This window comes from Notamacropus eugenii, chromosome X, assembly GCF_028372415.1.
Source record: "Notamacropus eugenii isolate mMacEug1 chromosome X, mMacEug1.pri_v2, whole genome shotgun sequence".
In the NCBI taxonomy this organism is placed as follows: Eukaryota; Metazoa; Chordata; class Mammalia; order Diprotodontia; family Macropodidae; genus Notamacropus; species Notamacropus eugenii.
The window spans coordinates 51,005,399-51,031,028 of record NC_092879.1 but is presented as its reverse complement, the minus strand read 5'-3'; the positions used below and the strand labels follow the sequence as shown (position 1 = coordinate 51,031,028).

At 43.9% G+C, this 25,630-nt stretch overlaps 1 protein-coding gene across 1 annotated transcript; it reads left to right on the top strand.

Moving 5' to 3' along the window:
- The first annotated feature begins 12,281 nt into the window (after window positions 1-12,281).
- On the top strand, window positions 12,282-22,213 carry LOC140516319 (ETS-related transcription factor Elf-4-like). Its single transcript, XM_072627312.1, has 9 exons — window positions 12,282-12,320; window positions 13,623-13,751; window positions 14,042-14,213; window positions 15,633-15,701; window positions 17,247-17,348; window positions 19,163-19,252; window positions 19,512-19,704; window positions 20,120-20,422; window positions 21,575-22,213. The coding sequence occupies exons 1-8, from the start codon at window positions 12,282-12,284 to the stop codon at window positions 20,388-20,390; spliced, it is 1,065 nt and encodes a 354-aa protein (XP_072483413.1). The 3' UTR covers window positions 20,391-20,422; window positions 21,575-22,213.
- The last annotated feature ends 3,417 nt before the right edge of the window (window positions 22,214-25,630 follow it).

The following is a 25,630-nucleotide window of genomic DNA, read 5'->3' as shown; positions in this document are numbered from 1 at the left end:
TAGGTGTCACCTCGCTTCCTTGGGCCTCCGTTTTCTCCTTTGTAAAATGAAGGTATTGGACTGGATGGTCTCTGAGGTCTTTTCTTTCTCTGTCTGTCTTTCTCCCACCCCTGTGTCTCCATCTCTCTATCTCTCTCCCCTCTATGTCTCTCTGTCTCTGTCTCCCGCCCCTCCCTTTCTATCTCCCTCCCTCCCCCTGTCTGTCTCTCTCTCTGTCTCTGTCTGTCTCGCTGTCCCTCTCTCTCTCTCCACCATCTCTCCATGTCTCTGTCTCCCTTCCTGCCCTCCCCCCATCTTATGAAAGGCCTGGAGCCAGAGTCTGGGAATGGGCACTGAGCTTCCGTGGCTTCACTAGGGAAGGATGAGCGGCTTGTTCTGGACTCCCCCATTAACCCCGAGTCACCTGCACAGTGACACAGGCCCCCATGACTGAGGTGTCTGTAGCCAGTAATCAGCCCAGGGATTGCTCCAGAATCAACTGCCACGGGTTGAGAGTCTGTTACACTCTGCCCTCCTTCATCCAACCACGTGAGAAAAGCAGCAATGCCTCAGTTCCTCATGGTACCATGGAAAGAGTCCTGAGTATAGGGTCAGAGGACCTGGTTTCAAATTCTACCTCTGATACTATCTGTGTGACCTTGGGCAAGTCACCACTTCCCTGGGCCTCAGTTTCCTGTTCGGTAAAAAGTCAAGATGTTAATATTCTCTGCTTTAACTGTCTGATATATGACTTCCATCTCTAAATCACTGGTCTCTTATTCTCTGATTCCTTTATAAGCAACTAGTTCTGGGACAGCAGGCTTCCTAACCCTGGAACCTCTTACCCTAGGAGCAGGGTCTCAGACACCAGGCCTAGACAGGAGCCAAATGCATGAATGCTTGCTGCTTGGGTCCCTTTTGGCTGTGTGTCATCTCCTAGCATCTTAGAGTGTAGGAAAGGATCTGGTGGTGAGTATGAGTTCAGTTAAGCCCCTGAGGACCAGAGCACTAGTTCTTTGATCTCAGGGTGCTGGTGTCATTAATGCTCCCTCAATTTCTTAGATCTCAGTGTCTGAGAAAGCGAGTTGATGGCATCATTCATCAGTATAATTCCCTGGAGCCCTAGGCCAATGGATGGCACTGTCCCCTAGTCGATGGTTAGTTTGGTAAGTACTCCCTCGTGCTTCCCCACTCCCTGACTTTCAGAGCTAGCATATGCCAATGTGAAACTCCCCCTCCTCTGATTCTTCTCTCTGGTCTCTCATTCCCATCCAGCTCAGCCATACTCTGTCTCTCTCCTCTGCTTCCCTCCCCTTTAATCCTATCCTCTGAGCCCCTGGTTCCCTTGTTAATGATCTCCCCTTCCTTCTATACCTTTTTCTCCTAGTCTTTCTCATCTTCTTTCAGAAATTCTTAACCCAGGGCCTGTTGGGCCCATGGAACCTCAATAGGTTCCTAGATGGATGTCAGATGGTCCATGAACTCAGATGGGAAAAAGAATGACATTATTATTTTTACTAACCTCAAAATGAAATTTAGCATGTTGTTCAATGCTTTCAAAATCTGATTCTGAAAAAGAGATCCATTAATAGGCTTTACCAGACTGTTCCTAAAAGGATCCAGAGCACACAGCATACTACAAAAGTCCTGCATTATAAGATGCTATATTCCTGATCCTTGTCTCCAATACAGGGTTCATATAGTCCCTCGGTTTGTTTTGGCATGTAGATTCCCAAATGTTTTATAGTATCTATAGTAACTTTAAATGGGATTTCTCTTTCTATCTCTTTCTGTTGGGCTTTGCTATTAATATATGGAAATGCAGATGATTTATGTGGGTTTATTTGTATTCTGCTACTTTGCCAAAGTTATTATTTCAAGTAGTTTTTTACTTGATTCTCTAGGATTCTCTAAGTATATTATCATATCATCTGCAAAGAGTGATGACTTAGTTTCTTCTTTGCCTATTCTAATTCATTCAATTTCTTTTTCTTCTCTTTCTGCTAAAGCTAACATTTCTAGTACCATATTGAATAACAGCAGTGATAATGGACATCCTTGTTCCACCCCTGGTCTTATTGGAAATGCATCTAGCTTATCCCCATTACATACAACGCTTGCTGATTATTTTAGCTTATTATTTTGAGGAAAGCTCCATTTTTTTCCTATCCTCTCCAGTATTTTCAGCAGGAATGGGTGTTGTATTTTATCAGAAGCTTTTTGTGCATCTATTGAGATAATCATATAGTTTCTGTTAGTTGTGTTGTTGATATAACCAATTGTGCTGATAGTTTTCCTAATATTCAACCAGGCCCAAATCCTACCTCATTATTGTCTTGATAAGTTGCTGTAATCTTTTTGTTAATATCTTATTTCAAATTTTTTGCATCTATATTCATTAGAGATATTGGTCTGTAATTTTCTTTATTTTGGCTTTTTCTCCTTTGCTCTCCTACTGCCTATAGGGCAAATTGGATTTCCGTACTTAGCTGAATATGTTGTTCCCTCCTTTTTTAAAAAAATTATTTTATTTGTTTTCAGTTTTCTACAATCACTTCTACATATCTTGGATTTTTTCCCCTCCCTCCCCCCACTTTACTCCTCCCTTCCTCCTCCCTCCCTGAAATGGTGTGCAATCTTATACAGGTTCTACACATACATTCATATTAAATACATTTTCACCTTAGTCATGTTGTTTAGAAAAATTAAAATGAATGGGAGAAATCATAAAACAAACCAAAACATAATACAAAAGAAAATGATCTGCTTCATCCTGCAATCCAGTTCCATAGTTATTTCTCTGGATGTGGAAGGCATTTTGCCTTAAGAGACCATTGGAAATTTTTTAAGTCCTTGCATTGCAATGAAGTACTAAGTCTACCAGAAAAATTCCTCATGCACTGTGGTTGTTGCTGTGTACAAAGTTCTCCTGGTTCTGCTCCCTTCACTTAACATCAGCTCATATAAGTCCTTACAGACCTCTCTGAAGTCTTCCTGCTCATCATTTCTTACAGCACAATAATATGCCATCACATTCATATACCACAACTTGTTGAGCCATTCCCCAGTTGATGGGCATCCCCTTGATTTTCAGTTTTTGGCCACTACAAAGAGAGCTGCTAAAAATATTTTGGTACTCGTGAAACCCTTTTCCATTTTTATGATCTCTTTAGGATACAGTCTTAGAAGCAATATTGCTGGGTCAAAGCGTATGCACATTTTTGTAGCCCTTTCGGCATAGTTCCATATTGCTCTCCATAATGGCTGTATCATCTCACAGCTCTACCAACAATGAATTAGTGTTCCAACTCTCCCACATCTTCTCTAACATGTATCATTTTCCTGTTTTGTCATTTTAGCCAATTTGACAAGTGTGATTGTGGTACCTCAGGGTTGTTTTGATTTGCATCTCTCTAATTAATAATGATTTAGAGTATTTTTTCATGTGACTATAGATAGCTTTAATTTCTTCCTCTGAAAACTGCCTATTCATACCCTTTGAACGTTTATCAGTTGGGGAATGACTTGTATTCTTGTATATTTGACTTAGTTCTCTATATATTTTAGAAATGAGGCCTTTATCACAGACACTAGTTGCAAAAATTCTTTCCCAGTTTTCTGCTTCCTTCCTAATCATAGTTGCATTGCATTTGTTTGTGCAAAACCTTTTCAGTTTAATGTAATAAAATTATACATTTTGCACTTCATAGTGTTCTCTATCTCTTGTTTGGTCAAAAATCTCTCCATTCTCCATAAATCTGACAAATACACTATTCCTTGCTCCCCTAATTTGTTTATAGTATCAGTCTTTATACCTAGATCATGGATCCATTTGGACTTTATTCTTGTATATGGTGTCAGGTCCAGTTTCCACCACATTGTTATTCAGTTTTCCCAGCAATTTTTGTCAAACAGTGAGTTCTTATCCCAGAAGCTAGGGTCCTTAGGTTCATCAAACAGTAGATTGCTATATTCATGGACTCCTGTGTCTTGAGTATCTAATCTATTCCACTGGTCTACCCCTTTATTTATTAACCATTACCAACTGGTTTTAACGATTGCTGCTTTATAATATAATTTGAGATCTGGCAAGCCTAGGCCACCTTCCCTAGCATTTTTTTTTATTAGTTCCCTTGATATTCTGGACCTTTTGTTCTTCCAGATGAATTTTGATATTATTTTTTCTAGCTCTAGAAAATAATTATCTGGTAGTTTGATTGGTATGGCACTGAATAAGTAAATTGATTTAGGTAGAATTGTCATTTTTATCATATTAGCTCAGCCTACACATGAGCAACTGATGGTTTTCCAATTATTTAGATCTGACTTTGTTTATGTGAAAAGTGTTTCATAATTGTGTTCATATAATCCCTGGGTTTGTTTTGGCAGGTAGACTCCCAAATATTTTATAGTAACTATAGTAACTTTAAATGGGATTTCTCTTTCTATCTCTTGCTGTTGGGTTTTGTTAGTAATATATAGAAATGCAGATGATTTATGTGGGTTTATTTTATATTCTCCAACTTTGCCAAAGTTATTATTTCAAGTAGTTTTTTACTTGATTATCATCTGCAAAGAGCGATAACTTAGTTTCTTCTTTGTCTATTCTAATTCCTTCCATTTCTTTTTCTACTCTTTTTGTTAAAGTTAACATTTCTAGTACCATATTGAATAACAGTGGTGATAATGGACATCCTTGTTCCACCCCTGATCTTATTGGAAATGTACCTAGCTTATCCCCATTACATATAATGTTTGCTGATTGTTTTCGCTTATTATTTTGAGGAAGACTCCATTTATCCCTATCCTCTCCAGTATTTTCAGCAGGAATGGGTGTTGTATTTTATCAATAACTTTTTCTGTATCTATTGAGATAATCATATGGTTTCTGTTAGTTTTGTTGTTGATATAACCAATTGCGCTGATAGTTTTCCTAATATTCAACCAGCCCTGCATTTCTGGCACAAATCCTACCTGATCAAAGTGCATTATTGTCTTGAAAAGTTGCTGTAATATTTTTGCTAATATCTTATTTAAAATTTTTGCATCTATATTCATTAGAAAAATTGGTATATAATTTTCTTTCTCTGATTTGGCTCTTTCCCCTTTCCCCTCCTACTGCCTATAGGGCAAGTTAGATATCTGTACTTAACTGAATATGTTGTTCTCTCCTTGAACCAAATCTCATGAGACTAAAGCTCAGACAATGCTCATCTCCCTCCTTCTTTCCCTCTACAATAATGTGTTTTTGTGCCTCTTCATGTGATGTAATTTACCCTTTTCTGCCTTCTCCTTTCCTCTTCTCCCACTACAGTCCCATCATACCCTTTAATTACGTTTTTTATCTTCACATCAGTTAATTTATACCCACTCCCTCTATCTATGTATATCCTTTTTAAATGTCATAATGGGAGCATACATTCTAATGGTATGGACAGTAAGGACATATATAAATTTACATCAAATAAGTATGAAGTGAGTAAATCTAACTATATACAAAGTGGTAAAATACAAGTTAGTTTGGGAAGGAGGACACTAGCAGTTAAGGGGATCAGGAGAAGCTTCGTGCAGAAGGTGGTGATAAATTCCTGAACCAAGACGGTGGCTGCATGAATGGAGAAATAGGGGGTCAGATGCCAGAGATACTGAGTAGTTAGAAATGGTGAGATTTGGCAGTTGATGAGATATTTGGGCTGAGGAAGATTGCAGAGGCCAGGTTTATGTTGTGGTTACAAACCTGGGAGGCTAGAAAGATGGTCAATACATTAGGGAAGTTTGGAAGCAGAGCAAGGTTTGAGGGAAAAGAAACGAACTCTGTTTTAAGTGTGTAGAGTTTAAGATGTTTCTAGGCCATCCAGTTTGAAATGTTCAATGGGCAGATTGTGATATGGGACTGAAAGCTCAGGGAGAGACTTGGGCTGGATACATGGATCTAGGAGTCATCAACAGAGGTGATAGTTAAACCAGTGGGAGCAGATGATACTACCAAGAGAGCAAATAAAGAAGGAGAAGAGGGCCCAGGACAGAACCTTGGAGATCACTTATGTTTAGGAGACTGAGAAGGAGCAGTTAGCTAGGAAAGAGGCCAACTAGGAGAGAGTAGCCTCATTTCGTTCCTGTCTTCTTGCCACTCATACCTTACCAAACCTCAACCCTGGGTGATTCCCACAGTCTGTTTTCTCTGAGCCTACTTACATGAGGCTGAATACCTCTGCAGAGAGCCATACAGCTGTGCTGATTAACTCTACTACCAATTGGTTTCACAATCTCCACCAGGCCCTGATCTCTGCAGGATGGTGCTTTCATTCCATCCTGATCCACTCTGTAGTCCACTCCCTACAGATTAATGTTGTACTAATCTTTTTCTTTTCTCCTTAAGGTTTGTGCAGCACTCTTCCCTGCTGTCTCTAAGAAAGAAAGGAAAGAAAGGGCCTCACCTCCACTTCTGCCAAGAAAATTAAGGTAATTCACAGTGACTTCCCTCTTCTCCACAAATCTATTCACCTCAAAACCCAACTACACTGTCCCCCATTCCATGTTTGTTTGCTCCATTTTCAGATAAAGAAGCAGTCCATTTAGTCCTTGTTACTACCAATCTCTCTTATAGTTTCCTTCATTTTATCCCTTTCTCTCAATTAAATTTGATCCAGTTTGATTTGGTTCAATTAAGTGTCTACTATGCATAAGGTAGAGATAGCATGGTGTAGTGGATAGTGCTAAGTAAGAAATCAGGAAAAGGATCACAGATTAGAGCCCCCCAAAGGCCTCAGAGATCATCTAGTCCAAAACTCTCTTTTTAAATACGAGGAAACTGAGGCACAAGGAGGTGAAGTCACAGAGGATCATAGATTTAGATTTGGAAGGGGCTAGGGAGGCCATCTAATTAAGCTTTCCTTCCATTTTTATGTGTTAGAGGAAACTGATGCCCATAGAGGTTAAATGTCTTATTCAAAGTCACATAGGTAGGGTTTGAATGGAACTTTTCCAACACCAGAGAGGACCTGAGTTTTACCTCTGACACTTAAAGGGCAAGTCATTTAACCTCTATGTGACTCAAGCATCCTCCTAGGATTTATCTACTAAGTCATATGTGAGCCACAGACTGAAGGAAGAGGGCTTGTCTTGGAAATGAGCCCTCCCATCCCTTAATATTACCACACAGCCACTTCAAAATAGGGGAAAAGAGGATTTAAAATTCTTTACAATTATTAATGCAATTTTATGTGTGAAAAACATAATTTTATTTTGAGATTTATTACCAAAACAAACTCAAAGTCTCTATGTCCCACTGGAAAGATCTGGAAACCAATCATACATATACATGTGTGTGTGTGTCCTAGATTTTAGAGAAAACATTCCAATCTTATTGGTTTCCCATAGTTTAGTACTCCATTAAATAAAAAAAAAACGCTTTTAAATTTTTGCCATATTCCCTCCTTTTTAAGCTATACATATTATCCTCATATCATCTTGAAAGAAAGAATACTTTAAAGACCTATTCTTGTACATAAATATGTAACTATTGGCAAACCTAAGAACTCATTCACATGGGATAACTACATAGGATATGGAATTGCCCACAAATACAGATTTACAACAGTAGGAGCTTTGATATTTGTGTCCTATTATAGTAACTCAGGTGCTTTAATATTCACTTATTCAATGACAAACTTCCACTATTCACCTGCTCTGATTATAGAAATTTATTCTGAAAGGAAAGGAGCAGCCTGGTGGCATGGTGGATAGAGTGCCAAGCCTGAAGCCAGGAAAACTCCTCTTCCTGAGCTCAGATCCAGCCTCAGACGCTTACAAGCTGTGTGATGCTGAGCAAGCCACTTAACCCTGCTTGCCTCAGTTTCCTCATGTGTAAAATGAGCTGGAGAAGGAAATGGCAAACTACCCGAGTATCTTTGCCAGAAAATCCCCAAGTGTCACAAAGAGTTGGACATGACTGAACAATAACACACTCTTTCTCCTCCTCCTCCTGTTACATCTGTGAGGTTTCTCAGGAACCTTCTGCTTTGCCTGGGCCAGAAGATCTTATCAGCCCTGCTGACTACCTGCTGAAGTTTGAGACACTAGGGCCACTCCCAGCCAGACTGAGAAAATTTCAAGATTTGCTTATAGTAAAGGGTGAGTTTCGTCTAAGATCATTTGGCTATCACTTCTGAAAATTATAAAAATCTATTTGTTAATAATTAGTACGCAGTGAAGTTACATCTTTGGACCAACTTAGTAACAATAAACTTTAGATTTAGAGATTTTCTTTTGCCTTGGGGTTAATGATAATGACTTGTTGTGAGGATTCAGTGAGACAACAAGGCTTTGCAGGTTCTACACTTTGATGGGAGGAAAGATGGTGGTCAACTACAAGTGGTTCTTAAAGAAACCCCTGGGAGGTGCTGTCCAAGGGCAGAGGATGGGCTTGATAGCAGGGAAAATCTTCACTTTGGAACCTGAGACTGATGTAAAGAGAACAGAAAAATTGTCAACAAGTCCCATCATTGTAGTCGGGATGGATCCAATCGCTGCTGAGTGGGGATTGCAGCATGCAGACAGAATGCTGGTCCAGCTGAAAGGGATCGGTCTGGCTGTTCACGCAGCAATTTTTCTTCCTTTATGAGTGTGTTGGCCTTGACTCTTTGGTAGGGATGGATGTAGGTGCATCACCGTCCACGTGGTGGCATCAATCTGCTTAATTCAACAATTAAATTCCCCTGCTGCAGGAAAGACAAGTGGTCAGACTAGATCACTAGTGTCAGGGCTTGCTTGCCTGCCTCTGAGCTTTATTAAGGCCCGTTGTCATCCTGAGAAAGGCAAGCATCAGTTGCTGAATCGTCCTTCCCAACTCAACACTCCAGTTGCTTTTCCTCTCCTGCTCAGTCCCTGTGTGTTGACTCTGTCTCTATCTCCTGTGTTTTGACAGCTGGCTCCCTTGTGTATCTAGAATGAGGTGTGGGGCTTTTCCTGAGCACAGGAGATCTGGATTTGACAGTCCCATCTGCTGGCTGTCCTTGTGAAAGGGGTGACACTTTTCCCAAGTGGCCCCAGCAGTCCTCTCTAGTTGAGAAATGCCCTTTTGAGTGGATTGGTATTTGAGACACTGGGGAAGAGGTGATGCCTCCACCAAGTCGCCTTCTGTCTCTGAGCCTCTTTCTTCTTCTGGAAAATGAGGACATTCACTAAATGGTTTCTAAGGTCCCTTGTAGCTTCGAAATTCTCTTCTATTCAGATAAAATCGTGATGTTGAGGTGGTTGAGGCAGGCAGGTGTCAGAAGGGGACAAAGCTGATCTGTTTCCCTTCAAATTTTTGTGAGGACCACGAGCTGTGGTCCTCTCTTCTCCTGCATAGCAGTGTGCAGGTAAAAATTTGACAACTGGCTCTCTAGGAGAAAAAAGATACATACAGGGCACTCTTTTCAGTCTGATTAGGATGATAATATAAATGATTCACTATTTTTATTTTTATTATTTTATTTGTATTTATTTTTAAGAAAATATATTTTCTTAAGTCAATACAATCAGTGAAATAAAAAATCAAGCCCTGATTCGCAGTGTTTGCTGATTTCTGAGGTGTAAATGCTCAGCCTGAAAATTTGACAATGGTCGGTTGGAGTTGGTTCTAGCACATCCCATCAACACTCTGCATCTTGCCTACCTAGAAAGTACCATCCAGTTGGAGTGAAATACACAAAGCCACGAATTGGGATCAAATGGAGATGCCTTCCATGGCCATGAGCAGCCCCCACATGAGAGGGGCAAGAGAAAACAGAGGTGAAGGAGGGAGAGAAGAACCATGGAGGGGGAGAGTGTTCAGGGAGGGGGAAAGGAACCAGGGAGGGGGAGAAGAATAGGGGGAAAGGAATAAGGGGGGGAAATGAACCTGAGAAAGGGAGGGGTAAAAAGCCCCAAACTTATAAAGTAGAGTGGGAAGGGGCTGGAAGCTGTAGTCACACAAAGTAGAGATGGGGCTTTCTTGTTTCTGTTTTCCTGCGTGCATTCTCTTCCATTCAGGTATCTGCTCAATAATCCTGCAGAGCTCTTCAGACAGATCCCAGCTAAGAACTCCAAGGAGCAAAAGAAGATGTGGATGCTGTCAGTCTTCTTCCACATGGTAGCTTCTTGGCAGATTCCGAGAAACATGATGCTCCCAGGTATCATGAACAGATCTAATAATAATGAGAACTTACACTTTCTTAGCACTTTAAGGTTGGCAAAGTTATTTTCTCCCAGTCATTCGGTGAGTGACAGTATTACTCTCCATTTTGCAGATGAGGAAGTGTGGGCCCTGAGAGGACAGGGAATTTACCCATGATCACAGAGCTAAGTAAGTGTCTGATGCTGGAGTCAGACTCAGGTTTTTTAGCTCCAAGTCCATTGCTCATTCCATTATGTCACAGAATAGCAAAAAGAGATGGGGAAAGGAGACTCGACTTGACCCGAACGTGATGCTTTTGTCCATGGGCTGCCCAAGCCAGAGAAAACTGAAAAAAGGTGAAAGTCTGGTTATGTAAGCAAAAGCAAACAATTAATGGTGGAAAGTCTGTGTCCTTCAATGATATCCTTTTGGTGTCAAGTGAATGTGAAGATGGCTTCCCATCACTTTGGGTGACCCCCCGTGTCAAATTTCTCTCATACTCCTGACACTCCATCTCCCATCTCCATGTCTTTGTACAGGCCACTCCCCATGCCCTCCTTCTTATTTCTGCCTCACAGAATCCCTTTCTTCTTCAAGATGCTTCCTCTTCCCCCCAATGCTGGTGCCCTTCCTCCTGAAATTACCTTGGATTTAATTTCTTTGTAGTGGTTGCTTTAATTCACTTTATATTCATGCTACATATGTTTATATATTTATCCATTGTCTCTCCCATTGGAATGCAAACTTCTTATGGTTAGGGATTTTTTCCTTTTTTGTTTTTATATCCCAGAACCTAGCAGAGTGGCCCTTAATAAATGCTTGTTTCTTTGTTCATTGAGGACATGGATGAGAATCTCCCAGGGTGGGTAAGTATATGTCCCTGCAGGTTGTCGGGCTACCCACATCGTTAAGATCCGTGGGAAAATTGGACGGATATTTTGACACTTGCTAATACTGAGAACAGTTGGTTTGATGGGAGAAGGTGGAGGTGAAAGGAAGGTATACGTGCCCCTCTGGTCTAAAACCTTCCATGGTTCCCCATTGCCTGTCAAATGTAAAGACCTCATTCCTTCCCTGACATTTGTGACTTTTCACAATCTGATTCTTCCCTTACCTTTTGTAGGATTGTAGTATATAGAGATGAAAGGGACCCTTAAGATAATCTATTACAGTCCTCCCCTCATGTAGAGGGACAAGTTGAGGCCCAGAGAGTGGTATTGACTTAGTCAAAGTCACTCAAGTAGGAAGCAGCAGTTCTGGGATTCACACAACCACATAATCCTAGAATCAGAGAACTAGATGCTGACCCAAGAAGCCTTCCTACAGTATTTCTGACAAGTGGCCATCCGACTTCCACCTGGTAGTCCGGGAGAGGGGATCCCTTACTTCCTGAAGCAGCCCATTCCACTGCTGGGTGGCTCTTTCAGAACTAACAAGATTTTCCTTAAAGAATCACCAAATTTCTGGATTGGAAGTGATTTCAAAGGTTATCCAGTCTAACTAGTGCCTGAAAAAAGATCGTCTCTGAAACACACCTGAAATGTATTCATTCGGCCACAACTTTCTAGGATAGCCCAGCCCCCCTGGGGAGAGTTCTCATTTTAAAGAGCTTTTCCTGATGTCAAACTGAAGTCTGTTTTTTTTGCATCTCCCATCTGTTTGCTCTGGTCCTGCCTTCTGGGACCAAACAGAATAAAGTTAATCCCTCTTTCACATGACAGCTTTTAAATGCTGAGCTACCTTGTACCCCTGGAGTCTTCTCTCCTCTAGGTGAAACAGCCCCAGTGTCTTGAAGCAATCCTCATACAATATGGACTCACTGTCTTTCACTGTTATGATGGCCCATCTCTGTGTGCTTCCCAGTTTATTGATGTCCTTCTACACTTTGGTGTTGAGAAAGGAACCTGATGTTCCAAATATAGTCTGGATGGGCATTGCCTCAATCAAACTTAGATCTGAGAAAGACCTTAGCTTAAACAGGCTAAGATCTCCCACTGCATCTTGGACCATCTTTAGTTGTCCTGTTCCGTATCTGAAAACTGGACCCAAATGACTCTGGAGGAGACAGTGAGTCTGGTGACTTTGCACAGTCCTCCCTCACTTAAATCCAGTCCATTTGCAAGTCAAGATATCACCCCCCTGATGTCATCGGTCCTCTTCGAGAATGAAGAACAAGCAACAGCAACAACTGGGACAAGGTACAGTAGGTACAGTAGGTGTAGTTTCTTATTCCTGCAAACTAGGTCCCTCTTAATCTAAATGGAGCCCCAGACTGCGTTAGGCTTTTTTGACTTTCACAGTACTCTGCTAATTCCTATTCAGTATATTTGAAAAAATCTACACCTCTCTGTCTCCTTCTCTCCTCCTTCCTTCCTTCCTTCCTTCCTTCCTTCCTTCCTTCCTTCCTTCCTTCCTTCCTTCCTTCCTTCCTTCCTTCCTTCTTTCCTTCCTCCTCCTCCTCCTCCTTCCTCCTTCCTGCTTCCTCCTTCCTGCTTCCTCCTTCCTTCCTTCCTTCCTCCCCTCCTCCTTCCTCCTTCCTGCTTCCTCCTTCCTGCTTCCTCCTTCCTTCCTTCCTTCCTTCTGCAATGAAGGCAGCTTGAGAAATCAGTTTTTTGTGAGACTTTTTTTGTGAAAGCATAATAGATTGTATTCCTCTGTTTTGTGAGATTTTTTGGGAACTTTAAGCTATTTTATTCTGCCCATGTGGAGATTTTTATTGGATCCTGACTTTGTCATTCAACAGATAATATTACCTATCCTTTTTAGCTTCATGAGGCCAACATGCCTTCTGTAGTTTCATTCAAGCCAAAGATAAAACTGTTGTATCAACCAGCACATATTTATTAAAAACCAATTTTGTGCTAGGCACTGTGGATACAAATGTAAAGAATGAAACAATTTCTACTCACAAGGAGCTTATATTCTAATGGGGACGACAGCAAGCATGTCTGGGAGTAACTCAGGAAACTCTTGTTAAAGATTAGAGATTTTCTAATTAGAAAACTGGAGATTTTCCTTCAAGTTCCTATCAACTCCTACTGACCATTCTTTAGATTCAGTCATTTTACCAGTATCTATTTACCAGTTTCTACTTGCCCTGTGTAACTAATAAGTGATAGAGCTGGGACTCTCTCCACTGTAACACAGTGACTTTCCAGGGATACTTTTTGAAGACGCACAGTATTTAGACTGGGCCCAAAACACATCCTCTGCTTAGGGAACCTTCTAGGCGGAAGGCAACATGATCTGTGAGCAAGGCCTAGGCCTTGGTGTCCAGAGCCAGGGTTTTCATGCTTTTTTTTGTCTCTAGTAGGCCTCAGTCTTCTCTCTGGAAGCTCTAGGGTTGAAACCACAGGGGGCAGTATAGCACATAGTACCCATATACAGTCCTGAACTCAAAGGAGTCAGGCACCTGTCTGGGGACAAGGGCACAGTGGAAGAAGCTAGAGTGAGAGAGGAGCGCATTGAACTTCCTGTCTGGGGCCCTTGGCCCTATACCCTGCAGAAAGGCACCTTTCTGCCTGAGGCCTACTGCTCTACAGGTTCCCTGGAAGCCTCACTTTACCACATCTGGCCTTGTATGGCTATGGATATCCTGGACGCCATTCCAGTTACTTTGTCCCTGGACATGAATGTGAGAAAAGGGCTTGGAGTCTGGGCTAGATGTGACTGGACTGGTCAGGGTTGAATTGGTCAGAACCAGGCTGGACTTGGCTGGGCTGGGCTGGACTGGGCTGAACTGGGTTTGGGTTGTATTGGGTGAGGTTAGGAAGGGTTGGGATGAGCTGGGTTAGAGTAAGCGGGGCAGGGTGAGGGGAGGCGTAGTTGGCTTATTTTGGTCTGCCATGTTTCAGACTGAACTAGGTCAAAAAAGAATGCAGGTGGGTGTTTTGCACTGGGGTCTTTATTTTTTTCTCCCTGCAGCTGGATGATCCTTCTTTGATCCCAGTGATTGTGGAACAGCTACCTTGCTCGGAACTGGTGCGTCTGTGCTCAACATCATTTGATGAAGAAGAACTACCCAGTAGCATCAGGACAAACCAGAACCTGGGCCTGCTGAATGCGCAGATTATGGAGGGAGGCATTCTGCTGTTAGGTCTGTTTGCTTTGAGGGTATAGGCAGAAAAGAGACAAAGGGAGAGCATGAGGTTGGGATGGGCCTCTGAGGGGGTTATGATTTTAAGTAATGCAGTGCTACATTTTAGGGAGTAGGAGTTGAGTGTTCTGTGGGCTGGGGGAGGGAGGAACAGATGGCCTGTGAAAAAATGAGTTAAGTCCCGGAGGTCGTCTTGGAGGAGGTGGGTTAACTTTTCTTTAAGTTACACAGCCTAGGCGAGGCTCAGAGGAAGGACTATGTGGTTACATATCTCCCCTCCCCCCACCCTACTGCAACCTGGGAGTTAATAGTATCAAGAAAATAACCAGCAGGACTCACTATATACTCAAAAGCTGTGTAGTCAAGAAGTATGGTGAGTGGAGAGCTGATTGACTGAGCGAGTCCTGTGGGACCCCTTAAGCTACAGGTGCGTGTGGAGTGGAGTGGGGTGGTTGGGCAATCCTGTGTTTATCCTTGTGGAGGATACAGAAGTATTACATGATGCTTTAGGTCCTTAGGGAGTTGATAGTCTAATTGAGGGGGAAAAATAGTATTTTGTAGGTGGGCCTAGTGAGAGCTGCACTGGCCTTGGCATCAGAGGACGGGAGTTCAAATCCCAGTTCTGCTGTGTGACTGTTGAAAAGTCATTTTAGCCTCTCTGGGCCTCTTGAGGCCCTTGTATGACTTCAAAGGTCCCTTTCAGCTCCCGGGAAAGGGACCGGAAAAGTTGAATCTGGAAAAGGGGAGGAGGGGGAAGGGTATGAATCAGTATAGAAATGGGACTGAGCGTTGGGCCCGTGGGACGTGTGAGCAGAACAAGTCGGGAACTCTTAGGCCCCCACAGGCCTTAAAATCCTCTGGACCACTGGAGTCAAACTCAAATAGAAATGGGGAATAGTAAGTCATACCCAAGGATCCCTGAAGGCCACAAATTGACCTCGTTTTCAAATACCATGTTATCTATATTTTATTATATATTTATTTTGCTAAATATTTCCCAATTGCATTTAAATTTGGTTTAAGGAATGTTGGGGCCTATGTATTTAATGCCCCTGGTGTATTCCAACCTTCTCATTTTTCAGAGGAGGAAGTTGAGGCCCCCAGGGGTGGGGTGATTTAGCCATGATATTCCCTGGGGAGCTGGGATTTGAACCAGGATCTCTGATGCCAAGGCCAGCACACTTGGATAGCAACTACAACTTCCCTCAAACTATCCCTCAGGGCTCTGTCAGAGACCTGGGGGGCTGAACCCAATGATGTTCTGCCATAGGGCTCCCCATGGCTCCCGTCTCAGTTTTCAGGGACTTTTCTAGTATCTGCACCAACCTCTTCACCTGAACTGTGAGATTGGACAGTCCGTGTCCCTGGCCTGTGCCCCACATGGACTTCTCTCACCTCCTCCATCTTCCCTCACACCAGATGATATCCAGGACACGGTGGCCCCTCAAGTACCATTTGATGTAGAGGACCTGGATGAAAGTTGCATGTGTGAGTTGGACTGTCCCTCTCCCTGGAAAGCCCGAAATAGCAGAGAGGCAGCAGGGTGCCAGAGACAGAGTGCTAGACTGGGGAGTCAGAGGACCTGGGTTCAAATTCAACTTCTGCTACTTCCCAGCCTTGTGACCTTGGGAAAGTCTCTTCCTCTCTCTGAGCCTCAGTTTCCCTCCTGGAAATTGAGGATAATAGAGTTTCTAGTCCCTCCTCTGGCTGGCAGGGCTGGAAAGGATGCGTAGATGTTGCTTGGGAAAAAGTACAGTGGCGGGGGGGGGGGGTCCCAGGCAGGCTTTAGAAGACACAGATGGTGATGCTGTTGGAATTCTGGCCTTGGAAGTCCAGAAATAGCCTGCACTGGGAAAGCTCTTCCAAGATCTCCCAGGTCCTGAGCCCATCCCAGGGCAATGTGAGTGTCTAGGGTAGGGGTAAGGAGCCTGCAGCCTCAGGGCCACCCTTTGACTGAACCCAAACTTCCCAGAATAAAAAGATTTGTTCTGTAAAAACTTGGACTCAGTCAAAAGGCAGCACCCGAGGACCTAGAAGGCTACTTGTAGCCTGGAGGCCACAGGTTCCCCACCCTTGGTCTAGGGTCTCAGTCACTGCAGAAACTCATTTAATGTGGGGAACATTCTTGTTCCCATTATATGATGGAGGAAAGAGATGCCCAGAATTGAAGGGATTTGCCTGAGGTTGTCTAGCTGAGACCCAGGACAGGATTCGAATCTAGATCTTGCTTGTTTCTATGCCTGTGCTCTGCCTAAGGCTGTCTCCTCGCCAGACCCTCAGCAGGGGGCCTCCAGGTTCCTGTTGAGCCACATGGCTCAACCTTGCCCTCCATGGTGGAGCACTAAATTGCCCCCTGCTGGGGAGTGAGCCTGCAGCCCCAGATGGGGAATGGGAGATCAGGCTTCTAGACTGAGCTCTGCCACTCGTTTGATATATGACCTTGGACAATTCCTTTTCTCTACCCTCAGCCTCAGTGGCCTTCTCTGGAAAATGCTCCCTGCATTTCCTCAGAGCTCTAAAATGAATCAAGGCAGCCATTTCCCCAGCTAAGGGCAGTGTAGGCCCCCTGGCAGTATAGAAGCAGAAGTGGAGGGGGGTTGTCGTCCATTGCTGCAAACCTCATTGGAATGAGAGCCTCTAGGCGAGTCAGGCAGACAATAAACATTTATTAAATACTAACTGTGAGCCAGGCATTTGTCCTCCAAGCCTTGAGAATACAAACAAGAGAGAGTATGCAATAGACAAGAAACAGAGGCAGAATTTGAACTCAGGTTCTCTGATCCTCAATCCTGTGATCTATTGTCTCCTCCTCCAGCTAGGAACTACTGGTGAGGCTCTGAGGGCTACCTTACATGTGTTTGTGTTTCCCACCCCTGAGACCATGCTAGGTGATGAGGGAGCCCTGTCCCTGACACAGTGGCCAAGTTGGGTGGCCTGGGCCTTTCTCCTAGCGACCAGTGACTCAGAGTTGTTCCCTGAGTGGGACTTTCCTGGGGCCTTCACTAACTGTGTGTTTTCTTTCTACCACCTTAGGGATGGACATCCCTAATTTAGAGGACATGTGTGGTGAGGGATCCTCCATGCAGAGGGATGAAGGCCACAAGACGCCTTCCAAGGAAAAGAGAGAAGAGAGAGGTAAGGACGTGTGTTTTGGCAGGTGCACTGAACCTTTCTTAGAAGATACATGAGAGGCACAGATAGGGGGGAAGGGCACAATATTGCTGCCTGCCTCAATGTTGCTTATTTGCCCTTCAGATGACTCAATTTGTTTCTCTAGAGTCAGGGGGGTCAAACTCCCAGAGAACTGCAAGCAACCACAAAACTCTTGAGTGGAACCTTAACCAGATTGAAGTGTAATGGGGAAATATTTAAAAAAAAAAATAAATAAATGCATTGCACCATAGATAATGTTAATTTCTGGTTTTCTGAGTCAATATGCTGACTTCAAGGAATCCATTACTATTGAAGTTTGACACTGCTGGGCTAGCAGGTAGACCGCTGTGCTGTCAGAGGAAATACCTAGGTTTGATACCCAGTTACTATCTTTGTGACCCTGGATTTCAAAGGTGTCCTCTCATTGGGCTTCAGTTTTCTCTTCTGTTGAAAAAAAGGGTTAAACTAGGCTACCATCTGAGGTCTTTCCTAGTTCTATAGCCTATGGTCCCTCACTGCTTCAGTGGGTCTCAGTTTTTGTGCGAGCACAAGGGCAAGTCCTAATGCTTTAGAGCTGGCTTAGGGATCATATCTTGAGGCAGCCTGGTGTAATGGAACATGCTGTGGACTTCATGGAAAGAGATCCGAATTCAAATGCTGGCTTTGGCACCAACCTGGGTGGGTGAGAAGTCCCTTCCCTTTCTCGGAACCTTAGTTTCCTCCTTGGTAAAATGATAATAAATACTGATACAAGACAGAGAAGAGTAGTTTGTGAACTCTCAAGTGCTTGAAAAAAGGGAGACGTTTCAATCTAGTTTACTAAGAGGGAAACTGAGGCTCAGAGTGAGTGACTGGATGAAAAAGTGTTTATTAAATATTAGCGATACAAATAGAAAATGGGAACATTCCTGCTCTCAACACATATAGAGCTGAGCAACAGATGATCAGTTCTCTTGGATCTTGAGGGTGGGCAGCTAATTCTCTATCTTATGTTATGATGTATTGCATCAAAAGACATAATACCTCTCTGGGCTCCCTAACCACTAGGATCCCTGACTCTTCCTCTTCATCTTTTGCCCTTTCCCAGTCAGTCCTTGCGGGCTGCATGGGGGTGGGAGGTGACATGCTCTCTCTCTCCATATAATATATATATATGTACATACACACATGCATATATAAATACAAGTGCATATATATGTACACATGCACACACATGCATTTACATATATACACATACAACATAACATACAAACATGCATACATATAAAGACGTACATACACAGCTACACACACATGTTCTATACACATAGATACACAATACATATATGTGCATATACACGCATGCACACATGCATATACACAATAAATATATCCATATATACATATGTGCACATACACACATATGCACACATACACATGCATGCATATATACAACACAATACTTATATGTACATATACACATACACATGTACACCTGCCCACCCTGATACACACACACGTGCACATACACACACACACACAATGCCTTTGAGCCTGAACCAGCCATGTAGTACTGATGTGTTTACAAACCAGCACAGAGGGGGGCCAAAGTGTAAGGAGCTTATGGAGCCTGCTAAAAGCCGGCCTCATCATGCCTGCTTTTTGGGCCCCTGGACTGGGGTTGGGACACCATAGAACGAGGTGTGAGTGGGAGAAGCTGCATTATGTGCCTTGGTGGACTGGCCAAGTCAAGCACATCTGTGGCCATTTTGAGCTAAGGCCTTGTACTCATCCTGCTTCTCCATGCATCACCACAGTTATAGACGAGAATGACAGCTCATCCGATAGTTCCTCACCAGTCAGTGAGCCCGACCTCCTCATCCAGAGCAAGTATAAGGATAGCAAAGGTATAGACTGTTCTCTCTGTTTCTCTCTGTCTGTCTCTCGTTCACCTACTGGCATTGGAGCCTGGCTTGGGGGGAGGATAGAGACATGGTTCCAGTTCTAGGAGTGGCCCTGGTCTGATGAGAAGTGAGGCACTGTGCCTGCCCTCAGGGAACCCCCAGTCTGGTTAGGAGACAGGCATTGTGCCTGCCCTCAGGGAACCCCCAGTCTGATTGGGGAACTCATGATCTCTTCTATGACTGCTAATGTTCTTTCTTCCAGGGAGTTCAGTCTGCCTTTGGGAGTTCCTACTGGCTCTGCTGCAGGACAAGGACACTTGCCCCAAGTATATCAAGTGGACCCAGCGTGAGAAGGGCATGTTCAAACTGGTGGACTCCAAGGCTGTGTCAAGACTGTGGGGGATTCAGAAAAACAACCCAGATATGAACTACAAGATCATGGGGCGATCACTGAGGTAAGCCTGTTCAGGGGGACAAGCCTGTCCCAGCAGCGCTGACTCCTTCTCCTCATCCTACCAGTCTGTCCTGCTTTGGGCCTCTTGCTCTGCCCTCTAGGGATGCCATCTCCTAAGGTGACCCATCAGCCTGATGCCTCCAGAATGGGAGAGGTCCTTATTTCTCTGCTTAAGCATTTTACGGGCAAGCCTCCTGTTTCCTGCCCTCTCTCCATCCGTTTGTCAGCCCCTTTGGCAATTCCCTGGGCTAGTGTAAGTCATTGCATTAAGTGCTCCCTTCCTTGAGTTTGGGTTTCCAAGGTCTTTGGAAATTGAGCCAGTAAAGGATTTCCTGAGCACTGGTAGGGCAGCTCACGCATCTGAGGTTCATGCCTCAGTTTCTCCCTCCCCACTAACTGTGCCCTGTTGCCTCCAGGTATTATTATCGGAAGGGCATCCTCAGCAAGGTAGAGGGGCAGAGGCTGGAGTACCAGTTCAAGAATATACCCAGGGAGATAATGTTAATCGAGGATGACAAGGCTGATGAGCCTGAAGATGTAATGATCGTTGACAAAGCAGAGACCGTCCCTAACCAGGCGGGAGAAGGATCCCCCAAGGAAGACAGTCCAAGTGGGAGCAGAAATGCTGAACCAGAAGCCAATGTTGAAAATGAGCCAGGATGTTGCTGCTGTCCCCCTAGTCCCTGAGCTCCCTCCTAAGTTCTGGCCTACACCACTGGGTAAGTCATCACTATTGCCCTGAGTATGCATCCATCTGGCAGATGGCTGATTTGGAGGGCCTTGCCAAAGCATTTTTGTATCTTTGGACTCATTCGCTCCTCCAAAAGACCTATGGAGTTCAGGGAGGCAGGTGTTAGAATCCAGATAAGAAAATGGATGCAGACTGAATAATTCAGTTCAATTCATTGAGCATTTATCAGATACCTGCTGTGTACAGAGCCCTGTACTGGACACCAAGGGCTATCCAAAGTTTGAATAAGACCTTGCCTTATAGGCACCTAGGGGGCTGAGATGCAAATAAGGAGAAATATAAGTGCATAATATTGTGTAAATATAGTGTACAATGTAATCAATAATAAATTAGGTTTTGATTAAGTGCTTTCTATGTGCTAGATATTGGGAATACCGATGCAAAGAATAAGATAATCTTTATCCTCAGGGAGGGCAGTAGGTGGTGCTTCAGTGGACACAGTGTAGGGTCTGGAGTCAGGAAGACTCGTCTTCCTGAGTTCAAATGTGGCCTCAGACACTGACTAGCTGGGTGACCATGGGCAAGTCATGTAACCCTGGTTGTCTCAGTTTCCTCATCTGTGAAATGATCTGGAGAAGGAAATGGCAAAGCACTGCAGTATCTTTGCCAGGAGAACCCCAAGTGGGGTCAGGAAGAGTCAAACAAGACTAAAAAAGAGTTAACAACAAAAACAACCCTCAGGGAGCTTATATTCTAATGGGGGAGATCATAAATATACATAGAAGAGTATACAGAATAAATCAAAGGGGAAAATTAAAAATAAATACAAACTAGTTACTACATACAAGGTAGTTTGGGAGGAAGAGTACTAGCAGTTGAATGGATCTTGAATTGGACCTTAAATGATGGTCAGGTGAGAGAGAGAGGGGGGGGGCGGGGAGGGTATTCCAGGCAAAGGTGCAGAGAGGGGAAAGTATATTTGGGGGATTGAGTGTTGTCCACTTTGGCTAAAGGTGTAGGTTACAAACAGATGACTCAGAAGATTAAACAGCACAGAGAATATCTTTAAGATTGATCACATCCTAAGATTTAGGGGTTACTAAATTTAGGGGAGCCCTCCAGACTCTCTGTCATTGCCCTCAAGAAACCTTAACATGGCTTGCTTTCTATTTCTTCTCAGGATTCCTTTTGTTTTCAGCAGTATTCACTTAGGGGAGTATGTAGTGGGAGCCATACTAGACGAAGAGACCTGACCCTTCAGACCATCTACTCATCAAGACCATCTGCTTTGCCAACCAGTTTCTACTTCTAGGCAGTGTGGTGTAATGGAAAGAATTCTGGATTTGGAGTTGGAGTACCTGTTCATCAAGGTGACCTTGGGCAAGATGCCACTGTTCAGAGCCCCCATGTTCTCATGTCTAAAACAAGGAACTGGATAAAATGATCCCCAGGTTTTCCTACCTCTCCAGATACCTGTTCGTTTCATGGGCCACCTTTAAGAACCCCCCAGTTGAGCCTCTCTGGAGGCGTTGCCTAGAATGCTGGGGTTAAGTTGTGGACTGCTTTGGGAATATTCAAAAATGTTGTTTATCTACTGGGAGAAAGCAGTCTGAGGTGGTAAAGGGGGAGGTAGGTTTGAAGGGTCAGGGGAAAGTTTGTGCCAACACAGGCCCTCCCCTAGGTTGATGAAAGATTCTTGTTCCTTTCAGTAGATTGTGGGTATCTTGATAGAGCCCCTGTCTGGTTCCTCATTGTCTCCCCAGTGCCTAAAACAGAGTTCAGAATGTTGTAGGTCTTCAATAAATGCTTTGATATCGAATTTGGTTGGCAGATGTGAGCATTTTTGTGGGCTAGCCTCCTTGGGAACAAGATGGGAAACATATATCCCCTCCTCATCTAGCCCAGGAGTCCCAAGGGCAGTCCCAGTCTTTACCTCTCTCCTCCTCCCACTTTCTGCCTTTCCTTCTTCTTTACTTTTACCTCCCTCCTTCCAACTCCTGCTTCTCTGGGGTCTGGAGCAGGTCTGGGAGAAAGCTAGCTTATGGGAAAGGGTGGTTACCTCTGAAGAACAGACCAAGAAGAAGCGGTTTCTTTGGTCTAGCAAGGCAGATTCGTCTACTGTGCTCTAACAGACACACACATACATTGAGGGAGTGGGTTGGGCTGGAGTGGGGAGACTGAGCTGTTCATCAAACCCCAATCACAAAAGCCAGAGCCATGCCCATCCTTCTTCAACCTGACAAAGATGGGTCTTGGGGTCAGGCCCCCAAGGCCTCCTGTACTGGAGAGTCCTGGCTTAAGGTATTTGGAAACCTTAGGACCAGATTTGGGATCAGATTCCTGACTGATACAGAGTGCGAAATTCAGATGCTCGGGATCAGACATACTTGACCTGAAAGGTTGGGGTCAAAAAAAGCTCCAGACCCTCCCGAGTGCCCTGCCGGCTGTTTCTAGAGCTTGTTCAAACTTGTAGAGGGTTCTTTTGACAGCACATTCCAGAGGGGGACAGTGTAGGTATTATTTCATTTATTTTACAGTGACTGCTCCAGGATCATATGGCTTATAAATGTCAGTCAGGATTTGGATTCAGATTCTGGGGACTCCAAGTCCAGTCCTTTCAGGGTCCCTCTCTTGGTCACTTAAAAGTTCCTTGAGAGTGAAAGGGTCCTTGGACTGTGGGGGACAAAAAGGTTCTGGAGCCAGGGCTGGAAATCAGAGCTTTGTTCTCTAAACGCTTGGCCCAGCCCTGGATGAGACTTCAAGCTGTGGTATTCAGCCACTGAGGAAGGGCTGAAATGTTGGTGGAGAACGATGATTGTTATTAGAAGGGGTCATCCCTTGGAGGAGTGTATTCAGGTGGGTGACTGCTCCTCCATTACCCTGCAGTTCATTTTGCCCCTGGGGATGAGAGACCAGCTGATAGCTCAGGAGCAGAACACTCACTGCCAGGAACTTTTCCATCCTGCTCCTGGGACATAGGACAGGGGAAATGCGAGTTTAGTTTGGAAAAAGAGAAAGACTTGGAACACTAGGTACTGCCTAGGCAGGGCAACCTCAGTATGATGGAATCCAATGGAAAAACACTTATTAAATGCTTGCTGTTTGCAAGGTGCTACATAACCCCTGGGGATACAAATAGAAAAGTGAGACAGGTTTCAGCTCTCACAGTTTAGTTAGGAGAGACGACATATCAAGGAGAATTCATTTGCAAGGTGGAAGAGGAGACCTCTATGCTCCTATTCCCTTGGACCAGCCAGGTATCTGGGAGGCTGGGGCAGGGAAGAGGAAGGCACTGGGCTCCCCACAGAGATGTCTCCTGCTGGACCTTCAATCTCCTTGTGATCTGGCTTGTCATAAGGGCACATCTCCCCAAATACTTTCACTTGCTCTTAGGCCACCCAGTAGATAGAGCCCTGGACGTGGGATCAAGAAGACCTGAGTTCAGATCACTAGCTGAATGATCCTGAGCAATTCACTTAATCGTTGCCTGCCTCAGTTTCCTCAACTGTAAAATGGACATTTTGATAGCTCTTATCTTTCAGGGTTGTGAGGATCAAATGAGATAATTTTTGTAAAGCACTTGTAAAACACTATGTCAAGGACATAGTAGGCACTTAATAAATCCTTCCTCCCTCCCTTCCTTCCATTTTTCCTTCCCTCCTTTCTTTTCTTCCCGCTTCCCTTTCTTCCCTCCTCCTTCCCTCTCTCCTTCTTTCCTTCCCTCCTTCTTTTCTTTCCTTTGCTCCTTCCTTCCTTCCTTCCTTTCCTTCCTTCCTTCCCTTCTTCCTTCCACACAACCATTTCCTGAGTGAGAGTGGCAGTCTGGGTGAGCTAGCCTCCTTGTCCTTCTAGTTGCTGTCTCCCTGGTCCCCTGACTCTCCAATTGCAAAAAAGATTCTTTACCTGAGGTCCACCTGTAGCTGCCTAATTTCTAAGCTTTCCCAACAGCAATGAAGAAATATGGGCATGTTTTAATTAAAAAAGATCTCAAACCAATTAAGATAAAACATCTCAGTGACTGTAAAATTCATAGACGTAAATCATTTTTTTTTCCTGAGGGGGATGAAAAAATAAAAGCTCCTTTTTTGTTTAATTAAAAAATGAAACAAGGCATCTTTTAAAGGTGGCAGACAAACCCCCTGGAACTGCTTCGAGGACCTCAGATTCCTGTTTGCCTCCAAACCCCCTGCCTGGTCCTGCCACTCTTCTGGGCATGGCCTAGTCAGGGCCATAGACGACTCCCTCCATGGGTTTATATGAGGGGCCCCAAGAGCTCTGTGTCCCTCCCCCAGTATCTTACTTATTAGCCCATCATACTGCTTGTAATTTCCATATATAATGAACAAATCCTTTGTATTACTGCATTGGGTTTCCTAAAGGCCCCAGTCAAAATGCAAATAAATCTGGCTGTGTAAGAACTCATTTCTCCCATTGTCAACCATAGGGTCACCTTTAGGGTGAATTAATTTGTCATCAATTAGTAAGGTAAATCACCTGAGGGAATAGGACTCAGGTGAAGGGAATTATAACTAGGGAAGAGAAAGACCCTAGTATCTGATCAGGCCCTGCCTAAGGAGGGCACTCTTAGGAAATGGGAATTTTCCTCTTCCTGTAGCTTCCACCCACTAGTAGAGACAGTTGGGCCTTCAGAACAAAACTCTCAGATGCTAGTCTGGGATCGGATCTCATTAGAGGTTACTAGCCCATTGTTTAACCAGGTAAGACTAGCCCTGACATCCTTTTGTCACAGAAAAGATAATCACTTATAATAATAATATTATAATATACTTATAATCACTTGGTGACCAGTGGAACCCTTCCCCCCACAAAAGATTATTATTAATAATAATAATATAAAATAAAGGTTTTCTCACAACCTAGAGAAAGGTCTATGGTAGGCATACCAGGCAGGAGCAATGGGTGTGTTCAGAGCAGAGAGCCTGTCATAACAGTGCCTAGGCCCTGACTCTTAACAGAGATTTATCAGATAGTCACAATGACCTTGGGGAAGTCCCTTCCCCTCTATAGGTCTCAGTTTCCCCCTTTGTAAAATGAGTTAGTTGGGCTACTCCTAGAGTGGTAAGTTTAGCAAGAGATACCAAGGCAGCAATCAATTTCCAGCAAGGCCTTAGGGCCCAATATTCAGTGGCAAGTTCTGCCTACTGAAAGAGCAGGGCAGAGGCCTGAGGAAATCAGGCTTTCCACTATGACTACAGCTTTGGGTATGCTTCTCCCT

Excerpts from the sequence above, each read along its gene's own strand:
- LOC140516319 (XM_072627312.1), top strand. The coding sequence starts at position 12,282 with ATGAAGAACAAGCAACAGCAACAACTGGGACAAGGTACA. Across the intron at positions 14,214-15,632 it reads GGGAGGCATTCTGCTGTTAG|ATGATATCCAGGACACGGTG; the intron begins GTCTGTTTGCTT and ends CCCTCACACCAG. Across the intron at positions 15,702-17,246 it reads CCTGGATGAAAGTTGCATGT|GGATGGACATCCCTAATTTA; the intron begins GTGAGTTGGACT and ends CTACCACCTTAG.